Source organism: Megalops cyprinoides, chromosome 13, assembly GCF_013368585.1.
Source record: "Megalops cyprinoides isolate fMegCyp1 chromosome 13, fMegCyp1.pri, whole genome shotgun sequence".
Classification (NCBI taxonomy): Eukaryota; Metazoa; Chordata; class Actinopteri; order Elopiformes; family Megalopidae; genus Megalops; species Megalops cyprinoides.
Window position 1 is genome coordinate 26,684,710 of NC_050595.1, and position 24,243 is coordinate 26,708,952.

A 24,243-nucleotide genomic window follows, 5' to 3' on the forward strand; every position below is an offset into this window, starting at 1 on the left:
GCAGAGATCTCTGTGCTGCGCATGCACAGTTAGCCAGCCAGCGATATAGTAAGACTGGAGAGAGACGCCGCCTCCGCAAGGGCTGCACGGAGATTAGTTAATGTTAGTTAAATTAGCCGGAGATCGCACATTTCTGATGGTTTGTAAGCCAGCAAGCTGACTTACCATATGGAGAATTGTGATCACACCGCACGACAGGGGTTTCCCACTGCAAACAATGAATTAACAGCAACCCTGTCACTGAGCTTTAGTACTAGTAACGTTAGCTAACTCGCTGGCTAGTTATGGAATTTGGCGTTTAGCTATCTAGCTGAGCTATTTTTTTGGACATTATTGTTTTGTCAGCTTGCTGTCTCAGAGCAAGCCACCTGTTTTCTGTTGGTTTAGCGACTGTTAGCTGGCGAGGTGTTACCTGGCTAGCTACTTCACCATTCTGCTTGTGATGTTTTCCGTCAAACCTCTGAAACCAACATTTAAGTCCTACCTTCCTCCTTTGCAGGTAAGCCGTTTTCAAAACAAGCCGAAACGTCTTCGCTAACTAGTTAACAGTAGGATGCCGCGTCGATCTATTAGTTCATAAGTTTTGTAAGCTGCAGTCATGTTAATGTTCACCTGAACTAAGTAAATTGTGTTGGTTAGCAACTATTCGCCGGCCCAGTGTACGATCGTAAGTTAAGATATTCAGTCCAGCTTCATAGGGTTAGCTAGAAACAGTGTGAAATTCTTGTCATTGTTGCGTATGCACAGCCATTGTAGTTTAGTAACGTTAATATGTGTTTCTGAGTAATGGCTACGTATGTGATTCTCATACACAGACAGAACTGACGAAAACCCCTCAGCCGACAATCAATAAGTTAGAGGCCAAGTTACTTCCAGGTAAGCAGTCGAGCATACTGTGGAAATTCAAAGGTACATTTGATTGTGTTGTGCTCGGCTAATTGTCTGGTATGTCCTCTTGGGACCGAGTTCGAGTTATGACAGTCTACCACTGTAAGGTGCATGTTTAGAGAAGTGAAACCGATTGCTATTTATTTTCATAACCTTAAAAAACACTGTGCACCGTGTTTAGTAGACGAAGGCATTCAGCGACCACTCAGAGGGACCTGGCTGTTCTAAAAACAGTTGCTATGTTTCCTCTTTCCTCTCTGTGCAGTCCAGCCATAGCGTCGCTTGTAGGCTCAGAGAAATAACTGCGGTTCAGGAGACCAGTGAGGTGACTCAAAATGGCTAAATGATGACTTCTAAATAGTTCAGCGATGCAGATGCGGTCATGGTTTATTTGGGAGTTTAACTGACGAATACATGATGTGGTTCTGTAAGGTTTTTTTTGTGTGCACAAGGTAGTAGTCCCACGTTTTCCTTATGTCTCCCATCTCACCTCAATGAGAAGCACAGCACCATAGCTCCCGTCCTGGGAAATCTGTGAAAGCAGGTTCCTGTCAATTCACCCATAGTTAAGCAGTCTATGGCCTGCTTTTCGCTGTACTGAAATTAACTGTGGATAGTTGTTTCCGAACACAAGTACATGATAAGTGTCTTTTGTTAGAAGTCCATTGTACCACAACAAATGACAAGTTGCTTTAAGTACATATAACTTTTAATATCTTCATGGCTGTCTGTGCTGTGGGATGTGACATGATCAAGCACAATCAAGGTTGTGCAGATTGATATAGACAGGAGAAAATTAGGGTAAGTGGTTACAGTGTTAACTCTGCTGTATGCAGTTAGGCCGTAATGTAACTGTGGACCTACTTGCCTGGAGCTGGATGATGTTATCATTGTTGCCTCAGGTTGACACCTCTCAGCTGCTGTGAGGTGGGATGGCTTGGTTTGCGTCACAGTTCTTTTGGTGACTGCTTTTTACAAAGATGCTGCAACACTTCAGAGTCATTTACTCCGCTCTTTTTTATGCTGGGAAAACACTGGCTGAGCCATTGTGCTGTCTTCAAGGAACTCTGTGGAATCACGTTCCTAGGGTCGGGTCATTTTGCAGGATTCACTGAGTGGCTTGAGAATGTGTTGATCGTAATTAAGGTATGCATCTCATTTGACGTGCATCACCTTCCTGGCCTTGCTCTGCACAGAATGATGTGAGGCCAGTAGACGCCGTGTGTCCACAGAAGTGGATTTTAACGGTTCATTCAAAACTCTGACACCTCTTTGTTGCCCAGAAAATGGCCTCCTCAGGAGAATTTGTTTTCTTGAAAGTGTTGCTCTGTTGCACATAGTAGAGCTGTTTTTAGAGCTTGTTTCTGTAACTGTGACTTAACATCCATGTGTAGTAGTCATGGTTGTACCACACTTGTGGACCTACTGTATTATGTGAAGCAGCAACAGGGTAATTTATACAGCAGTACTGCTTTTCCAAAATCAGTCTATTGCATAATACCTCCATCTATTTATATACCTCCATCACTTTAAAGTCTGGTTTGGATTTAAATGCTGGAGTTGTGCAGTAGCCAAGAAGTTGGCTAACCTGCTATGCTCCTGAAATTGAAGCTGAAGTTTTTCCTGACCTTGCTGCTTGTGAGGTCTCCTGTCTCATGTACTGTTGGAGTTTTAAATCTGTTATCGTGCTCAGGTTTTCATAGTGGATGTCATAATAAACCAGTTGGTGATGTAGCGCACTGTAACACGATTATAAGGAAAACGTTTTCTGCTGTCTAGCCTTCGGAACAGGTTCTGTCTGTTACTTTCCTAAAATATACCTGGATGAGTACAATAGAGGAATTCACAAGTGCTCTGTGGCATTCAGCTCTTGTAATTAACTGGCATAAGACAGACCTGCCCTGTTTAAGAAAAACTGAAGAAGCTTGCATGTTTCCAGTTATGCAGCTGCATTGAAAACAAAACATCTCTTTTACCAGTTTTATGCCGCCTGCTCTGCGCCAGCGAGTGAGCGTTAGCAGTCAGGACTACTTCCAGAGCTGTTTATAATGAGGCAGTCTGCTGCCCTGCCCGGATGACCCTGGAACGTTACCACGCTGTGATCCTGCTACTATTCTCATAATGAAACCATATTATTACAGGGCTGGATTATCAAGCAGGGGGAGGTGGTTGTGGGGCCTCTGCAGTGTGTCATTTGTAAGGCAGTGTTCGGAGAGTGGTTTTGCACTTGGTATGCTCTGTGGGAGACGTGGGTTAGGGGGAGGGGGTACAGGGTCTCTGGGTCTTATTCCTGTACTCTGGAGAACATTTTTTTCTTAGTGGGGGTTGATGTGAATACCCTTTTCATGTAAGGTTTCCTAAACTGCCTAGACAGCTGAAATTTGTATTTTTCATTGTCTTTTTTTGGAACTTATGTTGTTCAATATACTAATGCAGTTGCCAGGTAGGACTAAAGCAGGCAATCGACTCTGAGACTGAAGCTTGGAGCGTTGTCCTACATTGACCAATAGCCTGTCTGATATTTTTGTTTTTAGGCAGTCTGTTCCTAGCTTTGATTCCTTGGCTTGCCTTATTAATGCACATTATTAGTAAGCTAATCCTTTTTATGAGGGCATTCAGGGGTTAGGGTTTGGGGATTTTATAAAGGACTGTGGGGAGAATATTAAATTCACTTTCCCTCTCATAATGATCCCCTCTATTTTTAACGTGCCTCTGTTTTAAATAGCTCTTCTCCCTACGCTCAGTTTAGAGTCAGCTTGACCGTGACTCTCTGTCAACACCAGCATGCATTGTGTGACGTCCAGGTGTTTGTGTTATCCCTGGCTAAGTCCATCATGTGGCTATCTGTGAGGCCAGCTTGAATGGAGTGAGTGAGTCATTTTGTTGTCGGGTCCCTCCGCTCTGCCCCCGTGTTAGTGCGTGACTTGAATGTGTCTCATTCAGCGCTGTCCCTCGCTGAATAGTCCTTTCAGACCCAGCGTAGCCCTCCACAGAGTACGGACAGTGGGCTGCAGTCAGGCCGAGTCATCCAAACAAAGGGGCCTCAACTGTCCTCCTGTCCCTCGGTCTCTCTCTCCCTCTCTCTTTCTCTGCTTATTTCACCATACCCTTCCTGTCTTTCACAGTCCCTCTCTGTCTCTCTGTCCCCCCACATGCTATCTTTTCAATCTGTCCCTGTTTCTACCCCCCCCCCCATTTCGCCTCAGACTACGCTCTCTTCTGAAACTGTTTGTTCCTCTCTGAACTCCCATAGTCCACCTCCTCCTCCTCTCTGAACCTGCTTCGTTTTGTGTCAGTCCGTCTGTGTTCTCAGCTTGGAGGACGTCATTAATGGCAGGAGGATAATATGGACGGATATGTTACTCTCCCAGGTTCATTCTGTCAGTTTAAGGAAGCTGATATCTATTTCAGCCCACTAATGTATTTGTATGATATGACATCTAGGTAATAGTTTGCATGCGCTGGGCATGGAAAATTTAAACTTAAACAAGTTAAGCTGCATCAGTTGTTTTTGCAAAGAAAGTAAGGCTTATAGGGCTGTGGCTTTTAGCTGGTGGTAATTATTTTGCTCTATGTCCAGGAAGCAGTATAGGCATGTAACCCTGTATATGATTGGTTGATGGGAAGGCAGTTTGACAAGTAAAATACTGATATTCCAAGACAGATTTATTTTGACGACCGCACATGGTAGTATTTTCATGTCCCAGTCTTTCAGTGCTTAAACATAATTGGTTTCCTTTCCTTTTATTGATGTTCTGTGTTGCATTGCAGGGGTGCTGAAACTTTGGTTGTGTAGAGATGTGCTGTGCTGATTGATTGGGGCTGCTAGGCGTCTGGTGTGCATGCACCGCAATGGGCCCACCAGAGCAAAAGCCCCCAAATCACACTGCAGTCCCATAATGGTGGCCTGTGCCAATCAGCAGCCTGCTCAGAGCTGTTAATTTGTCCAGTGAAACAGATGGTAGATCCCCATCGCGGAGGGCAAACCACAGTGTCCTGTCACCGACCGCCCCCGGGGAGCCCCCCGGTATCCCTGTTCATGTTCCACTCTCATTCTGGGAGAGGGCCTGCAGAAAATTAGGGGCCAATCAGTGTCCTCTTTAGAGGGCCAGCAAAGGGGAATGGTTTTACCTCCTCTGGCTTCAACTGTTGGGTGTTATCCCTCCCTCTTGAGTCTCTCCATATGACTCCCTCTGGCTTCAAAACACAACGGAATGACATGGAAAACTTCAGCCACCAAAACTAAATGAGGGATGTCTGAAGTCGCACATGCAAGGTCTAGATTTGTGCCAGCCCCTCCCTGCTATAAAACATAGAAAGCTGTCAGTCAAATGAGACGCCATAAGGCAGTTAATGAAAGCCTTACAGGAGCATTTTAACGTGGGGTGTATAAAGGCGCGTGGTTAAGTGGGAGTCATAGAGCTCGTGAGCCGGCACGAGGAGAGGCGGTGACAGACAGGCAGAGGAACATCTGGAAAGCACTTGCGCTGCCTCGGTCGCCGGAATCGCTCAGGCGCGCTGCGTGTCCCCCGAATGTGCTGTCTGAGGCGGCGTCTGGGTCCCACGGGGACTGAGACGCGCGGACAGGGCCTGCGTTTCGCGTGTCGCGGGTGGGACGGGCGAGCCGACGCCCGCAGATTTCCAGCCGTAAATCCGTCAGCGTGTCGTCGCAGCTTTCAGCGCAGCGGGGGCTGTGGGAAGCGGCCCACCTCCGGGCTCCGCGGCAACGCAGCGTGACGCTTGCAGCTTGACCCCGTTTAATGATCTAAAAGGATGAGTCAGAGGACAAGAATCGCCTCCCTCTGACTCACAGTGAAACTGACACTCGCACTTACTGAGGAACCTGGTTGGTATTTGGTGTTTGGGGTGTATCTAGAACAAGCCTGCGTCGCTCATGTTGGCCTTGATGCCGCCCTTTCTCAGCACTTCTGTCAGTGTGCTTCTGTCAGCGTCTGCCAACACAGCCAATCAGAGCCATTTAGATCCAGGAACTGTCCAATCAAATTGCCATGTATTTTATTTTCAAATTTCAAATGTGTCCCGCCAGGAGTCTGCAGGAAACGGCTGGATTGCTCTGGTTTTATAGATGGCAACATATCAGTGCCATGCATAGGCTTGAGTTGGCTGCCACACAAGCGGTGACACTTTGTGGCAGCCGGTGCCGTAGGTGACGCACTGAGCTTTGAAGCAGGTGCTTCAGTGGAAGGGTTTGCTCTTCAGTTCCGTCAGAGGTGCAGTGGTGTTGAAGCTGAGCTACTTGTTTTGCGCCTGAGAACCACTTGTGTTATAGCATCCACCATTCCTGCGTATGCTGCCGTTACTCTGAAACTAAGCTGGGCAGTCTTCAAGCGTGAGCAAGCCAACAAAACGCTGTGCAGGGCAGGGATTCTTATGTCCTGGCCAGGGCAAAAGCGCACACCTGTCTTTGATGAAGAGGGCCCTTTTGAAGTCTGTGTAAAAACCGAGCCGCGCTCAGGGTACAGCGGAACTCGGAACCTCGCGGAGAGCTCGTATTCCGTTTCCTGCGCGGGGCAGGACGCAGTAAAAGTTTACGCGTCCTCGCTGCCCGTCTCAAGGACACAGTTTTCCTGTGGACGCGGCGTCGCTTTCCCTGGCATTAAGAGAGGGCATTAACCTCCCGTTCTCAGCCAGCGGCTCACGGGGTTTCCCTGGAAGGCGGTTAAGGAGAGGCAGAGACCGGGGAACCCGGCTCAGAGAAAGTTTGGAGTGGGGAGGAGAGTGACTCATCGACTTTGCCTATATTAAACCACCCCTCGAGCCCGCGGGCAGTTTAGCCACCCCGCTAATTAAAAGCTGCTGTTTTTGTCAGCGAAGGAGGGGCCCGTGTGTGGATAGGGAGCAGCGGCCGTCAGTACAGAACGAAGGCGGGTGTAGGGGTCGGGTGATGAAAGGAGAGGGGCGCAGCAGAGGAGCCCTGGTTTTGGAGAGGAGGTGGAGGTTAACTCCCCAGCTCTCTCAGGTATTTCCATTACCCAGTCCCTCGGCCTGAAGGGGAGGGATGGAGGGATCACTTTTCTCCAGGGGGAAACCAAATGCCTCAGGCTGAACAGAGGAAACCTGAATAAAATCCACTCGCCACCATCCCCTTACCGATAGTTACCAGGGTGAAAGAATGAATAAGTAAAGGAAGATGCACCGACTCCTCTGGTCCTGTTGGCCCTTGTGTCAGTTTGTCCTCAAACTTCCTTCCAAGTTTCCTTTTGCTGTAGTTCCCCAAGTATGTAAAGTCTAAGATTTACATGAGAGATATAAGATATAAGAGCAGATATTGCTTTTTGGAAGTTGCTATTGCCTGTTGAATAAGGACACGGTCGGTCATCATGCATGCCTACAGTCTCAGCATGTGTTGCGTCATGATAATATCTTTATATCAGCATAATGCTGGTGCATAAACATTGTGCTGAGCGATGTTATCTTCCACTGAACTCGGCGGTGCGGTATCGCATGCACCCCGGTGGTGTTAAGACTGTAGAAATGCCGTCTTCCCGGCTGATCTGTTTTGCTTACAAACGTCTGCGTGTTGCCGCGGCTCGCAGGGGAGATTGTGGTGAACGAGGTGAACTTTGTGAGGAAGTGCATCGGCGCCGAGAGCAGCCGGGACGACCTGTGGGGGAAGCTGATCTGCACCAACTTCAAGATCTCCTTCGTCACCCACGACGCGCTGCCTCAGCAGGTACGGGGGGGGGGGGGGGGGGCTGTGCACTGTCAGACACCCAGTCCTGAGCATCACCGCAGGCGAGAGAGGGGCGGTCTCGACGGAAGTGAATTTGCAGATGTTTTTATCAGATCGGTTTCAGTCATTATCTTGGTCATCGATGGCAGCTTCAGGGCGGACCTGTTACGCAGTTCGCCAGCTACATTTTATTCGGATGTGTGTCTGTGCATTTTCTTGTGAAAGGTCCTGCTGAAGTGTTTACGATGAAATTAAAACAGCGAAAAGGAATTGGCCGGTTGAGAGCTGACTTTCACAACCCTTTGTGTGTGTTTAAAAAAAAAAAAAAAAAACACACTTCACCTTTCCATGTTGGTTACTCTGCCGTCATGCGGTTGCAGAATTAGCCAGCGTGTTATTTTCTGTATCCGTCATCCCGGTTTGGTCTGATGAATTCAGCTGCTGTGATGAGTCAGGGTGTGCAAGTTGCCCCTGGCCTATCTGCTCTGTTTCGGAGGTATGCGCATTACTCAGCAGGTGATAATGATCCCGCTGGAAAACACGCTCATACCTCATACTCTCATTTTCCACGTGACGGCTGATTCATGCCTCTCTCTAGTCTAACTGCTTTATAGTTCCCCCCTCTTAGTGTGCGTGCTAAAGACGTTGTGTCCCTGATTAGAAAAGATGGTTTCCTCAAGCACCGGTTTAACGGAGAGAATTTAGATTTTCACCAACCTAAAAATGCGACAACAAAAGCACTTTTGACGCTCTACCTTATGTGAGGAGATTGGCTAGCTCGGTTTAGTTTCTGTCACATTACTGGGCGTTTGTTATTACCCTTCAGCCAAGATGGAAATCGATCAGTACTCATGGGCAGTACTTGCACGCATATCCTTTGTCTTGGAATGTGCAGTGAAGGTTCTCAGATCAGGCTTTTGTTCTGTGGTCCATAGGATCACTTACAAGAACCTGGAGCCTAATTGGTATTTGTGTAAACTGTTTATTCCCCAGCTTACTGCTCAGCTGTCTCGACTGTCCCTTGTCCCAGACTGCACTGAAATGTGTTTTATGCTCTGCAGAAATTCCAGTATGCGAACAGATTACTCGGAGAGCACGACGTTCCCCTGGCGTGTGTGGAGCAGGTGGTCACAGGTAAGAGGTCGCCTTCTGTGTCGCTTAAAACCCGTCCAGAACCCCCGTCTCGCCCCGGTGTGAGCCGCCGCACCCCACCCCTCACACGGCAGTCACGCGGGTCAGTGAGCGCCGGGACAAGAAGCGGCGTGATTGGACGGAATGCATTTATCACTGAAAGCTCGGCGGTGGTAGTGAATGATGTCGCTGTAAAAGTTGAAGACTGCGGCAGTTAAGGGCAGGTATATAAGGAACATGAAGATTATGTTTACTGCTAGCTGCTGCACCCGCTATTTATGAGAAAATGTTATTTGTACCCAGGATGCAAGGGAAGTGGACTCAGTTCTCCAACACTGGGGCCGTCCGTCAGAGCGTTCGAATGATATTTTTGCTTGTCTTACAACACTGACATTCTCCTGCCCAGAAACCCGATGCAGTGTATTCCTGACAGGGCAGGAGAGAATGGGCACTGTTTTTAGCAACGTTGCTGAACGACTGACCTGTCAAATGCGACGGCCTTGCCCCCCCCGTCAGTGTCCCTGAACCTTCCCCTCAGATCCCGCTGGGAGTTCACGTGCCTCCCGCGTAGGTGTCCTTCAACGCCACGGCCCACTCTGCCGCCAAAACAAAAAATTTTGTCTTATTTTTGGACACGTTCAATTATAGATGGGCCCACACTACAGTGGGCAGGTTTTGTTTTCTTTTTTTGATCCTTTCAAGTTTCCCATCCGTGTAATGTGTGTCTGGAGTCCACGGGAGTGCCCTGCATTCTATCTGAACCATCACTCCGTGAATAGATTTCCCCACCTCTGTCAGACCCCAGCGCCGTTTGCTTATTTTCACTGTGCTTTTTAAATGGCCTATGAAAATGACCATAGACACGCACAGTTAAGAGCATCGGCTGAAACCCCTGGTGGACGCGACGCCCCCCAGCGCCCCCCCCCCCCGGCAGAGCGGGTCTGCGCTAGGTGTTTATACAGATGAGGTCATAGCGTAGCCACTTGCCCCCCGGTTGAAAAACCCGGCCGGGATTAATCTTGTTTGTATTAGGTCACCGCGGCCCTATTCGCTGACACGGTCCCCAAGCATGGAGCTGTTGTACTGAGCTGACAGAGCATGAAGCCGTTCCCCCCCCCCCCCCCCGTCTCTTTAGCCTCAACAAAGGTGCATTATGAGCGCCGGGCTTGGCAAAAACAGCGGCGGATCGTTCTAGCTCCCTCCTCTGTCTGTCGCCGCGGGTGCGCCAAAACACAGGGCTTGGCGAGGGGGGGGCGAGGCCTTGCGTTCTGTTAGTCCTCAGTGTGAGCGTGCCTGGCTGACGATGGCAGGGGGCACGGTACCCGCCACAGGGAACGGCAGCAAAGCTGCATTTACTGCAACCTTTTTACCTCTCGCGCTCTGTAGCGTTGGATCTCATAGTAGGACAGCGGTTAAGGTAATTTCAGAACAAACAAATGTTTGGCTGTCTGGAAACTGCATAACTCCCACCCTCGGTCTTCCGCTGTTTGCTCGCCCCCGATGAAAATTCTGCAACACCAGGCTGCCGGAGGTGGGCGGACCATAATTTACACCACCGATGAAAAGCTCTCCTCTAATGACACAGCAGTATAGGTGCAGGTAATATTTTAGCACGCCTTCTGCCTGGTGGTGGCTTAGGCGCCTCTCTGCCACCAAGGCGGCTATTTTTTTCAGAAAGCGCTATCTGTTTGAAGTCATTTTAATTTAGACTTCATCTGATGGGCTCGAGAGAAATGTGATCAACCAGATGGTGTTTCTGGAGTCGAAGCATCTACCTCCCACACACAGACACCGAATGCCAGAAGACTGACTTTGAAAGCAGTTGAAAGAAGAAGAATCTGGTAGAATTACAGAAGTGTGTCCCATGTGCAGAGAGGGGGGAGACTTCCAAAACGCAAATAATGAAACAACAGGTTTCCCCCCAGAACCCCCCTTCCTATTACAGCCTACTTTTGTTGCAGTATCGGGTGTGAGGACCTTTTTATCTTATAGCTGTTGTCAGTGAATCAGAGCTAGTTCTGAGCATCGCACACAGTAAGGAGTCTGCTGTCTGTCCCAGAGAGATGAGCGGTCTCCCCCCACAGGGACCGCTGGTTCTCATCACGCCCACCCCTCTGGCACCTCTCCCACCGCACGCTGGCTTCCTCCCTGCCCCGGGGCCCCTGAAACCTCCGCCGTTATTGTCCGATTCCATTAGCGCTAATTAATCCTGCATCCGACTCAGCCTCTCTTCCTGTCTCTGTCCTCTCTGTGTGCCGCTCTTCCTCCCCAGTGAACGATGCGAAAGGGAAGCAGAAGGTTCTGGGATCAAACCAGAAGCTGAAGTTCAACCCCACCGAGCTCATTGTCTACTGCAAGGACTTCCGCATCGTCAGGTTCCGCTTCGACGAGGCGGGGCCCGAGAGCGCCAAGAAGGTAGGTGGTGGGGGCGGCGCAGATCCCGCTCGAAGCCCACCCTGGTGGGGATTCCCAAACCGCAGCTTTCAGTGCGAAGGCAGATTACTTTGTAAGAGGATTCCGATTTAATACGCTGTGGAGCTGCACATGCACTACGGTGGATTTGTGATTTCATCATCGCGGCTGTTTCTCAATCAGAAAGGTGAAATGTGATTTTTTTTACAAAAATGGACCTCTTCCTTCTTTCACTCTGAATTCCCCGCAATACTTTATTTGAAAAGTGAAATGTACTTTCGATCGATTGAAGCAGCCGTGCTCGGTTCCTTTTTCAGTGTGATGTGATGTTTTCCAGATTTTGCTCATACTTTACTCAGTACGCGCTGTCCTGCGTATTCCGCCCCCCATTTTGTATGTGAAATGGATGATCGTAGTCGTACCGTTGGTATGCTGTGCAAGCATCAACATGACGTGCTCTTTTTCCTCTGTTGTTAAATACCACCTCCGAAATGCCGGTCACACCTGTAATCATTTGAGATGAGTTGCCATTTCAGCCAGCATTATCATCAATGTCAGTGTGAATGTCTCCCCCATCTAAATGAGACATACAAAATTGGATTAGAGGTGTGGGACCCCAGCACAGAGAACCCCTCAGCCCCTTTAGGGGCTGCCCCGTGTCCCTCTCCTCTCATCCCCGCAGTCTTTCCCTCAGACTCAGATAACAGGGGATTTGGCTCTGTCTGCCTGGGCTGTGGCCCTTTCATCCTCCTGTCCCATCTGGTGGGCGGGGTGCCTAAAATAGAGCCGAAATTGCCACCGTCTGCCAGTGAGGAGGCCCCGGAGAAAGGCCTGAGGCCCTCTTACCTGACGGCCACGTGCCGACAGCCCCCAGACTGTCAGCTAGACCCCCCCCCCCCCTCCCGTGTTCACCCCCCAGCTGATCTCTCTCTTCCCTTAGTCCTGGCCACCCTGTCTGTCTGCTTAATTAGCTCCTCTGATTTAATCTCAGTCCATCTGTCTCCTGTGTCTTTGACATTTTCTTGTTTCTTTTTGATTCTGTTAAGGTTTCTGCTCTATTTCAGACCAGCTTTCTTCCAAACCTTTTCAAGTAAAGATCAAAATGTCACAACTTGTTTAAGTTCATTACTCGGTAAGGACAAGCACAGCCTCCAAAGGGCTTAATCAACTGACTGCGAAAAGGGCAAGAATAATGAATTATTCTCAAAGTTATAACTCAATGAAGTGTTCCAGTTTATGCAGCAAGATCATCTGGCGCAATCAAGGGTTGAGTTCATTCCTCGGGCCTTGATTGCAATACAGAGTCGTCAAAGCTGAGCACAAACGTGCCCGGTTTTGTTATTCATTACCATTGTGGGCACGTTTCACGCTAATATGAGATGAAGAGACTGTAGCAGTTGTTCGGCTCTTCATGTTTACAGTGAAACCTGTGAGCGATGACTCAGAGAGTGCGGCGTGCTCGCTGTTGGAGAATAACAGATCCGGTTGCTAAGGGAGATTGGAACTGGTGTAAAATGAAGATTCCACATTGCGGGTCTGACTCACGGTTCCTTCCCAGCGACGGACGGTGACCGCTTAAGACCCGTCATCCGTCAAAAAGAGGAAGGCGAGCGGGACGGCCTCAGAACGTTGAAAGCCGTAGCGCGTTGCCTATTGTTTTTATGTGCACGTATTTCCACGGTCCACTGCGTGCGTGTGTGTGTGTGTGTGTGGTGGTGGTGGTGGGGGGGGGTTCCTTTTTTAACCTGAAGGTCACTGAAGTAATGTTTCTGCTGCCGATAATGGTGTGCAGAAGTTTCACCTGGAGTCACCCAGCGCTTGGGGACAGGGCGTTCAGGGCTGGGGAGACGTGGGGCTGCAGTCCTGTTCCAGAGCAGCCAGGTGCTAGAGTTCAGTGCTCGGTAGTACCTGCCAGTTTTTTTGTGAACGTGTGAGCCCTTGCAAAGAGGAGGAGGGGAAATAGATGGTGTGTGTGGTGGTGGTGGTGGTGGTGAGGGGGTGGGGGGGGGGGAGAGAACAGAATGTCTATTCAGCTATTACTTCCGATCGCTCAGCAAACACAGATCCGTTTACGCAACAAGTTCCATTCCTAAAGTTTCAAAAGCCGGGGGGTTTGGGCAAGAATTGAATTCTAATCTCGGTCATGTAATTCAGGGACTCGGAGTCGTCTTATAGGAGCTGAGCCTTCGGTATTCGAGTAACTGGGAAGCTGCGGTGGGCTTCCTTTGTGGCTCACACGTGTGTACACGCTTAGCTTACCACCTCAGACAATGTGCGCAGTGCACACTATGTAGCACTATGTTTAGTGCTCACTACGTGGTCACAGTGTGTGTAGTACACACTGTGCAGGCCATACCAGCCTTTGTCAGGTGCCCCATAGGAAAATGTGGCTTGCTTTGTACCCACTTGCATCGCTGCACCCAAACTGAGCTGTGGTTTGGGCTGTAATTTAAGGGGTGTGTGTGTGTTGTGTTTTTAACAGCTCGGTCACCCTGCTGCCGGTTATTTTCAGCCTCGGGATCCAGACTATGTTTAGCGTCGTGCAGCTCGTGGGTGTCGGTGCCGGAGCGAAGCGGTTGAGCGTGGTGCGTAGCTGCTCCGTCCCCGGCGCTGCGCGGCGATTGTGGAGCAAGAGCAGGGCTCCCTTCTCTTTTTGTTTTTCTTTGTGTCAGATGGAACGCAGCGCGTCTGTAATAGCTCATTATGCGGAGGGAAATTACAGAGCCGGGAGCAGGCAGCGCCGCTCACAAGTTCCCCTTCCTCTCTGCGTGCCCCGTGTCTGTCGCAGTTCCTCCCGTGAATGGACGGCATTGTGCAGAGCCGTACCACTGCCACTGCCAGACGGCTCCGCACGCCAGCCTCAGGACTCCGTCCCAGGAGCAGTGGGGTTTGCGCAGAGGGCTCTGCTCTCTAGCGCTGCTGAAATGAGCGCGTGCCACGCTAAAGTCTGAAAGCTCCAAATATCACCGTGTTTATTTTGGGTGTCTATCGCTAAAGTCCTGCAAAAAAGACCAGCCTGCGTTTTTTGGTAAGGGTAAATTGGCAGAGAAATATTTTCGTATGTGTAACAGCAGAAATGGGCAAGATGCATACATCTCTGCTAATGCCAGCCTCTATTACCGAAAGTATTGAAAATGAAAGACCACATATGAGCGCTCCCGCTCTTTATATTGATTAGGGCTGGCAGGTTTGACAGCATAAGGCCAGTTCACTTTTGTCTTCCTCGGATTGAGTTTCCGTGCACAGAGTGAAAAAAAACGCACGAATGATTTAGCGCTGGAACCGATCCCGACGTCACGGTGAAACAAGAAATTCTGTTTCCCGAACCGGGGGCTTTGTAGCAGAAAGGTGATGGCCCAGCGCGGCTCGAGGTGAGCGTGTCCAAGGCGGTCCACCTGCCGGCCGCCAAGAAAAGCGGATGCAGGCAGGTGAGGGGGAAGGCACGCCAGCCGAGGAAAAAAAAAAAAAAAAAAGGACCGCATTCAGGGGTTTGGCCTCGGAAGAACGGCTGAGGAACGCAATTAAACTGAAGCCAAAAAAACGCCGGTTCATCATAGTCCATCTCCACCCTTGGTACCCTGCTAGTGCGCCTCGTGACTCTGAGGCCTAGTGCCGCAGCACGCCTCGCCCGCGGGCTCTGGGCGGGAGCCGCCGCCGCCGCCGCTGCTGTTGTTGCTGCTGCTCTTTGATGTTGGTTTTTTGTGTGCCCCGCCCTGCTGTCTCTGAAGGTCTGCCTGGCCATCGCCCATTACTCCCAGCCGGCCGACCTGCAGCTGCTGTTTGGGTTCGAGTACGTCGGGAAGAGACACTGCGCGCCCTCAGGTACGCACCTCTGTGCTCTCCTTACACACACACACACACACACACACACACACACACCCGTCCATGTTAAGCTCCACACCACAACTGTTTGAAGTGCTGCTGCCTTCCTTAATTATCAGGTTACGGCACATGCAGTCCTTATTTAGGATGAGCGGCCTCATGTTTGAGCACACCAAGCCTATGCATGTACAATGAACTTAGCAGTGACTAATACTGTCGTTGATTCATTTGATCTGCCCCCACTAACATCCCTGCATAGTGACAGCATCTTTATATTAAAGCGGTTACTGTTTGCTGCTCTTTGTCTCAGACTCTGTTTTTTTTCAGCTTGTTGCCTGCTCATTGCATCACTGGCTGTTCAGTGTTTGTGTTCTCGTCGCTCCTGTGAAATGGATTTAATGCTTGTTGCCGCGATGGCCTTGTAAAAGGCTGTGGATAGCGGCGTCTCCCCAATAAAAAACGATGATGATAGTAATTTGGAGTTGACGGCCTGTTGTGTCGCGAGGGAGCAAATTTGATAATGCAGCGTTGAGCTGCAAATGAAGCGAGCGGTTCGCCGCGCCGAGCGCCGAACCTCGGCGCACAAACGAGAGTAACGCTCAGCCTCCCCTCCCCGCGTGTGCTGGACCGCGCCCGCAGGTGACCAGGTCAACGGAGCCGACCGCGCGGGAGGGCCGCAGACCCCGCTCTTCGACCGCACCTGCGACTGGGACCGCGAGATCAAGCGCACGGGGGCGTCGGAGTGGAGGGTGTGCTCGGTCAACGAGGGCTTCTCCGTCTCTCCCAGGTCAGGGGACCGGCCTCGCTGCTGGGTGGAGGGGGGGGTGAGGGGCGCGTTGCGTGGAGGGATGGAGTCCCCTGGGCTTCGGCTCATTAGCGAAATGGCCCGGATTAGCATTAGCCATGGATTTGCATTACCACGCTCCTGTTATCCCAGCAGACTTGTAAGTGAAATATTTTATATAACAGGCTTGTAAAGCCCAGCACTGTGGAGTTGTAGCAGGCACTGCTGCTGCAAAATTCAAACGGCTGCTGCTGCACTGTGTTGCTGTGGTTGCTGAGTCAGGTCATCACTACAGGGTGTTGCAGGCAGAGTTTACAGAAGCGGCACTCAAGCATTAACGGTTACATTTGAAGGCTGAAAGCAATACTGTGGCAGTTCAGTTGGACAGGCAAGTGGGGCAAGATTGAACATGAACCACGATGCCCTGCCAGACTTGAAATACTAGATATGAGGCGGTACTGCACTTGGCCGATATGCAGATACAGCCCTGTATAAAAGTACTGAAAGACTGAATTTTATGTAGATTGTATCTTATCTTATATCAGAAATCCAAATTGTAAGAAGGGAGTCTGTATGTTTATTAGTATTGAGTGGTGGACAATTTGTATTAACATCTCATTTTTAAATAAAGATCGACAGGGATTATAGCATGAAAGTTTCATCTGAAGCATCAGAGGAGCTCTGTGACCTGGACATTTGACTTTTTTTCCTATCAGTGGTGTTTAGGGGAAGTGAACAGAACGTCTATGTAAAATCACATAAAAATTCATGCAAAAGTTTCTCTGTAGGAGTACTTTTTAAAAAAAAGGAGCATTTGTGACGTTTGACTTTGTGACGTGGAAATCCATAAATTTTTGGTGGAATGTACTGTACAAGTAGTAGTTTGGTCTTAATTCATTCACAATATTCAGCTTAATTTGAGACTGGAATATGAAAAGGTTTTGAAGCGTCTGTGGCCTTGACCTTTGACCTGCAGGTTCGAGGTACAATTATAACTTTATATGCGGGTTAAATATTGTCAAGTTCCATGAACAGCTGATCATGTTTTAGACCGAAAATGACACTCTCTGAGGGACGTAACTTCAGAGGAACAACCTGGAACGCAATGAAAGCTAATGTAATGAAACCTAATGCCACCTGGCCTCGGCGCCAGGGACTGTAGTCGCTCCACAGTGGCAGTGCTTGGTACTTTGAGTGTGCTTTAGCTGCAGTCATGTGCTGTGGAGACCCGCTCACTCCTACACAATAACACAGATGCCAGCGCGAGACACACTGTCCTGATCCTCTGTTACGTGCGATTAGGGCTGCACATGTCGGCCTAATTAAAAATAGTCGGGCTCTGTGTCTTGCACAAACAGATGAAAGCAGAGATGAGAATGGCTGCTGGCACATGAAAGAGTGCACGCTCACACACAGCGGTACTAATGCCTCTTTTACAGTCTTCCGGAGTACTTTGTGGTTCCGGTGTCCCTGGCGGATCAGGACCTGAAGCAGTACTCCGGGTTCTTCACCGCACAGCGTATCCCTGTAAGTCCACCGTCCCGTTTGATTGCTGTCCAAACCCTGCCGAAGAGAGGCGGGTTATAAAGGCCCGCGGTATCCAGGGTAACACTGCTAGCCTTTCACAGTGTTCTGACTCAAACGTTAGGGCCTGCGGTAGTGTGTGGAGATCTTTAGTAGAGTGACGATGTGAAATGACTGGTGTGGATTCACTAGATCCGGCCTGTTGTGTCTCCTTCCAGCTGTGGTGCTGGAACCACCACAATGGGAGCGCCCTGGTCAGAATGGCCAGCATCAGAGACCCAGCACAGCAGAGGAAGCTGGACCAGAGGTGAGGCAGGAGGAGGAGGAAGTGTTTCCCTTTAATGTCTTGCTAATGTCCTGTGGTCTCTGCTGTTAGTTTCTCACCATAAGATTAATTTGTGACATGGTATTCTTTTCATAATTTCGAAGTTCATTCTTGTGTCTTAAATTTAATACTGTAAATATTTTGAATGTTGTTTGTTTTACTTGTTTACTGTAATGCTATTTTTGAAATGTTTGCTTTGCTCTTTGGTCAAATAATTTGCCCAAGCACCATTGCTAGAGCTGCTGTGTATTTTCAGGCTATTTTATCCGTTGCAAAACGAGCAGATCAAGCAGAAATGGTAGAGAAAATAAACAGGTTCACATGTGAGGGGTGGTGGCGATGACCAAAATTCTACGTGCCCCAATACCACAATAACAACAAACGCCCTTCCTCTCCCCTGGGTGTGGTGTCGCGGAAGGATCTGCAACGCTGTCACCAGGAGCCACCCCAAGCGCGGGGACGTCCTGAAGTCTGACCTGGACAAGAGCCTGCCGAGCATCCAGGACGTGCAGGCGGCCTTCGTCAGGCTGCGGCACATCTGTGTGATCGGTGAGCCCGATGAAAGCCTAAGAAAGAGAGCCCTTTGTGTGCCGATAAACCTAATCCTCACTTCACCGTGCAGCTCCCTGTTTCCTGATTAGCGTGTCATCGCTGTTGCGCAGCGGGATTAGGAATGGTGAAATTCACCTCCTGAAGCAAATGGCTGGTGTGGAGTTTTTTTGTTGACCGCAAACTGACCGTGAGCTTGTCTGTGGACCGCAAACTGAATGTGAGCTTGCTGGTGGACTGCAAGCTGACTGTGAGCTTGCTTGTGGACTGCAAAGTGACAGCGAGTTTGTTTGTGGATTGCATGCTGACTGTGAGCTTGTTTGGGGGCCGTGTGCTGACTGTGAGCTTGTTGGGGGACCGCATGCTGACCGTGAGCTTCTCTGTGGACCGCAGGATGACTGTGAGCTCATTTATGGATCGTACCCTGACCATGAGATTGTTTGTGGACTGCATGCTGACCGTGAGCTTGTTTGTGTGCAGAGCCCTTCGAGGAGTCAGAGGAGAAGTGGCTGTCGTCCATGGAAAGCTCTCGATGGCTGGAGTATGTCAGGTATGCACAAATATTTAGACACCTCTGCTGGGCTGGGTGGTGCTCTCTTCTGAGTTGGCACGTACCCCTGGCCAGTATGAGGTTTAATTTTGAAAAGCAACATTGAGAGTTGTTTTGTCTGGCACCTTCTCAGAGGACTGGGGGCGTGTCCTCGGCTTTGGACTGTCACACCGTTTAAGCATACTTTCCATATGGACACAGTAGCTATGAGCATGGCCTTGATATACTGTGGACTCGGAGCCCACCTCATTGCATCACCATATCACGCTCCTTCCCCAATGTGTGGCTGAACCCTGTCTGCGCTCTCTGGTTGCAGGGCCTTCCTGAAGCATTCCGCAGAGGTGGTGTACATGTTGGAGGGGAAGCAGGCGTCCGTCATTCTGCAAGGTAGACGCTGTTGGCCCGTGTATGAGGCACGGGGCTCTGTTTTTTTTTTTTTCGGATGTTCCCGTCCCTGTCCCTCTGCTCCGCGCCTGACTGTGCTATCCTCTCTCGCAGAGGAGGAGGACCGGGACCTGAGCTGCGTGGTGTCCTCGCTGGTGCAGATCATGCTGGACCCCCACTTCCGCAGCCTGCAGGGCTTCCAGAGCCTGGTCCAGAAGGAGTGGGTGATGGCCGGCCACCGCTTCCTCGACCGCTGTAACCACCTGAAGAGGAACGACAAAGAGGAGGTGGGCTCGGTCTGGCTGTGAGGTCTGGTGAAAGCCGGCGTGGCTTTCCCTCAGGCTCTGTAATTACACCCTGCTTTATGTGATGGAATGAAATGCTGGTTTCTCCACCTGACCTAATGTTATGGTGAGTGTTGTGGCACAAAATGGCTGCCATCCATCACCCAGGTTGCACATTGGCGGAGGCTGAGGCGAGTGGCCTTCCGCCTCACCCCCATCTCGAAGCTCTTTTTTGAAAGGCGTCGTTTCCAGTAAATGCAGTAATGAATTCATTGTGTTAGACTGGAGGAGCTGTTTAGTAAGCATGCCCCGCCCCTCCATCTGTCTCCAGGCTCCCCTCTTCCTGCTGTTCCTGGACTGCGTGTGGCAGCTGATGAACCAGTACCCAGCCGCCTTCGAGTTCACAGAGACCTACCTGACCGTGCTGAGCGACAGCATGTGGGTGCCGGTCTTCAGCACCTTCCTCTTCAACTGCGCCCGGCAGCACACCGAGCACAGCAGGGTGAGCCCTTCCCCACAAACACGCATAGACGCATACACACACTACATACATACACATACACACGCATACACTCACAATACACACACACACGCACATATATACACACATACACTCACACTACACACACCACACACACACGCATACACTCACAATACACACACCACACACACGCATAGACGCGTACACACACTACATACACACACACACACACTACACACACTACATACATACACATACACACACTACACACATATACACACATACACACACACTACACACACACACACTACACACATACACACACACACACACACACTACACACACTACACACATACACTCACACTACACACACCACACACACACGCATACACTCACAATACACACATACACACACACACACACACACACACACACACACACACACTACACACACACTACACACATATATACACACATATACTCACACTACACACACCACACACACACACACACACGCATACACCCACAATACACACACCACACACACACACATGCATACACTCACAATACACACACCACACACACACACGCATACACTCACAATACACACACCACACACACGCATACACTCACAATACACACACACACCACACGCGCACACACACACACACACACACACACACACACACACACACACACACACACGCACACACGGGAGTGGGGCACGCCATGTCTGCTCCGCAGGCAGTTCAGCTGGGAGCTGTGTCAGTGACCGCCTCTCTCCTCCCCAGGATTTCGCCCGCAGTAAGAACATCCCCCTGGGGAGGGACAAGGCGCTGCGCTTCCCCCCAGTGTGGGACTGGTCCCAGCAGTTTACCCTGAAAGACCAGGCCCTGTTCAACAGCCCCCTGTACGTGGGCAAGGGCGGCCCCTGCGTACAGAATGGGGCAGTCAAGTCGTTCAAACGCACAAAGGTAGGCCTCCCGCAGGGTGTCTGTGTCTCTCTCCCCTCTCTGCTTGAAGGCAGATGTTGTTTAAAGTGGTGGAGCCGCCCTCCCCCTGTGCAGTAAGTGCTGTCTCTGTTTGTCCCTGCAGAAGAACTACAGCTCCACGCTGCGGGGGATGCCCTCTCTGCGGAACGGCCTGCTGGGAGAGCACGACTACTTCCCGCGGCGGAGCTCGCTGGTGCTGCGGCTCCGGCCCGACTTCTCCCAGCTGCGGGAGGCGGCGGAGAGCCCGTCGGAGCGCTTCTTCGGGGACTGGCTCTCGCGGCCGCCGGACCTGCAGGGCCTGCTCCTGCCCCAGCTCCTGCCCTCGCACCTCAAGCTGTGGCGGCTCTACTTCCTGCGCTGGGTCCCGGAGGCGCAGATCTCGCGGGGCGGCCCCATCACGGCCTTCCACAAGCTGTCGCTGCTGGCGGACGAGATCGAGACGCTGCAGAGGCAGCTGCGGCAGTACAAGGGCGGCGCGCCCCCCTCCTCCGCCCCGGCCTCCGCCCCCGGCACCCCCCAGCCGGAGCAGCGCAGGATGTACTTCAAGGCCGACACGCCCCGGGACCCCCCCTCGCCCCCCGATTACCTCAGCTCCTCCTTCCCCTTCTCCCCCGTGGGTAACCTGTGCCGGCGGAGCATTCTGGGGACGCCCCTCAGCAAGTTCCTCAGCGGGGCCAAGATCTGGCTCTCCACGGAAACGCTCGCCAGCGAGACTCTCTGAGCCCCGCCCCCGGACAGGGCGTCGCGTCGGGGACCGTGACGTCACCGGCCGGGGAACCGCGGACGGGGAGGCCCGGGTCAGAAGCGGGAGGCCGTGACCGCGGTTGACTCGCATTCTGAGCTTTCGTTTTTTGCACACAATGATTCGGCGTCGCTCAAATCGCACATTCTCCTGAGTAAGCTTGTTTCTATCCTGGGTGCCAGGGTTTCACTCTCTCCTCAGGTCGCAGATGCTGAGGTGCGTGTAGTTTTCAATTAAAAGACGAACAGCGTGGAATTTCAGCAGGCATGGATTTTGTGGAGACGTTAATATTGAGCTGTCAGTCGAGGAGACATTTTGGAGAGAGACGCAGAGAAACTTAATGCTTTGTATTCTGTGGTAGCTTACACTCTCTAAGCTCTTTATTTTTAACATTTAATACATAGTGGTTTTATTTCTTTAGAGACCTTCTGGTAAGGTACAGTAGAGTTTTGTTTTGACCTAAATAAGACCCGTAATCTGAAAATCTTTTTGTTTGGTGTGGCAGGGTAACATATTTTTAACCCCTCATAAATCCCTTCATAACATATCTGATGAGACCATTCATATGCAGTCAGCATACCAAGGAAATAGTGGGAGGCATAGCACCAGCCGTGTTTTAGGATGTATTTTTTGGGTGGTATATAGACATTGTAGTGACCTGGCCTGCACGCTAGGCTGCTTTGCTAGAAGACAGGGTTGCCAGCCCATGACTGGAATTGCAGTGAGTGAGCACTGCGCTTTTCTTGTTTAAGAGCTTTGAGGCAGGCTGGATTTCCTGTCTGAGTAACAAAGACCCAGGACTCGCGCTGCCAGCGCCGTCTGAAACCCGCCTGAGCCACTGCTCAACCAGTCAGCTGGCTGCTCTGGCAGCAACGCCAGCGCCAAGCTGGCGTCTCACCTGTCGGGTCAGGAGACGTGGTTAAAGCAAGGCATGCTGGGAGTCGGTACCTGCTGCTGCGTTACTCCGTCAGTGCTCTCATCGTCTCACTGGCGCCCTCTCCTGGTCTGTAGACGGGCCCGGTAAGCCCTCTCTAAATCCTCATCACCGCTTCGCACGACTGGTGCCTGACCCTCTTAATCTCACCTGCTCGGTGTTCACTTGTGTGATCCACATCAGAACTCAAAACAACACCCCTCCTCAGCAAACCAAATGTTTCACTGTCCTCTCATAACCTGTAGGGATGGCAACATGAATTCACTGATGGAATGAGGTTAATTTAGCTAATAATGTACAGTTTTTTTTTTTCCTTTGGGTTTTGAAGATTCTAATTTGGTACTTTTTTTTAAATGATGTTTAAATGGCAGCTAGTAATGTACAGTAGTTTAGAATGAGCTGCGTTAGGTTACCACTAATTCTCTCTGAGGATGCACTCTGCTGTTGGTGTATGACAATTATGCTTTTCATTTAGCATAATTTGATAATGGAATACAGCACTGATATTTATTCAGTTATGCAACAGACTGGGATATTGGAAATCCACTGTGCCTTTAAAGGGGAATTTTGGGCTTGAGCTACACAATGTATTCAGAGTAACTGTGTTCAGTAGTCATGTTCTGGAATGTGTTCTGAAGCCTCCACTCAACCCAAAGCTGCCGCAAACCAGGAAGCCATATAGGAACTGCTGTTTCATCAGTTCCCCTTTAATGCAAATGAACAGATCAATAAAGACTATAGTAACAATGTTCGTGTGGCTCTTGTTTGGAGAGAATTTTCAGGTGCTTGTGTTCTTGAGTCCCGGTTTCCAGGTGTGTCTGTGAGCAGTGTGGTGTTAAATCGGATGGTTCTCTGCACACCAGTGTGGTGTGACCACTCTAAGCCCAGTGCGGTTCGACCGCTCCAATGTAGCTTGACCCTTCCAAATGCTGAGCAGTGTTACTGCTGCAACCCCTGTGCTGGGACCATTCCCTTTGGGGACTGCACTGTCTGACCACAGAGGTGCCATAGTGAAAATCCACCTGCAAACCTCAATTTAACACCACAATTTATTGCAAATAAGACTTACAACACTGACAAGTCTCACATAGCTGCATAGAAGTATGTGCGTGAAGAAAAAAAATTTGAAGGTGCAAATGATTTAATAGTATAGATTTGCATTTTTTCCTCACAAAATGGCTTTGCACACAGTTCACATGCAGGTAAAGTACTGTATTTCTTATTGTGGTCACCAGAGGCTGTAATTCACAGTAATGGAACCTATAAAATATCCCCCCCCCCCCCCCCCCCCCCCTCGTAATATTAGAGTATTAGCTCTACAGCTAATGAAGTGCATTGTTTTTTATCCATTGTTTTGCACGGATGGAGTTGGTGTCTCAGTTGAAGAATGGGGGGTTCAGCCATATGTAACGGTGCATTACAGTCTGATCACTCCAGTGTCCAGCACTACCGTCAGTCCCCCTCTGAAGGTGCTGTGAGGTCACTGCGGGGTCGCATTCCTGGCGATCCCGCACTGTCCTGACATAATTTCGCACCATAACCGAACCTTTCACAGGGTTCGTTTCTCACACACGCAGGGCGAGTCTGCCTCGGAGGGCCGTGCCCGGCGCGAGGCGAGATGAGGAATGAGCCTCTCGCCCACGCTCCGCGGCTCTCCGGCATGCCTTCGCTCCTACGCAGCGGATGCCAGGGAGCGGCGAGCTTATGAAACGCCATCGCTTTATACCGGTGCTATCCGTGCGCTTC

The 24,243-nt window shown here is 50.4% G+C and overlaps 1 protein-coding gene across 1 annotated transcript; it reads left to right on the forward strand.

The window, feature by feature from the left end:
• The first annotated feature begins 295 nt into the window (after window positions 1-295).
• Window positions 296-22,263, forward strand: mtmr10 (myotubularin related protein 10). Its single transcript, XM_036544079.1, has 16 exons — window positions 296-499; window positions 816-876; window positions 7,446-7,582; window positions 8,644-8,716; window positions 10,986-11,128; window positions 14,854-14,947; window positions 15,587-15,734; window positions 17,171-17,258; window positions 17,474-17,562; window positions 17,999-18,129; window positions 18,610-18,679; window positions 18,996-19,066; window positions 19,178-19,350; window positions 19,679-19,849; window positions 20,621-20,803; window positions 20,925-22,263. The coding sequence occupies exons 1-16, from the start codon at window positions 443-445 to the stop codon at window positions 21,540-21,542; spliced, it is 2,307 nt and encodes a 768-aa protein (XP_036399972.1). The 5' UTR covers window positions 296-442; the 3' UTR covers window positions 21,543-22,263.
• The last annotated feature ends 1,980 nt before the right edge of the window (window positions 22,264-24,243 follow it).

Bases quoted from the DNA above. Each gene is read 5' to 3' on its own strand.
- mtmr10 (XM_036544079.1), top strand. From the start codon at position 443: ATGTTTTCCGTCAAACCTCTGAAACCAACATTTAAGTCCTACCTTCCT. The intron at 11,129-14,853 runs GTAGGTGGTGGG...CTGTCTCTGAAG, and splicing joins GGCCCGAGAGCGCCAAGAAG to GTCTGCCTGGCCATCGCCCA. The intron at 19,067-19,177 runs GTAGACGCTGTT...CCTCTCTCGCAG, and splicing joins GGCGTCCGTCATTCTGCAAG to AGGAGGAGGACCGGGACCTG.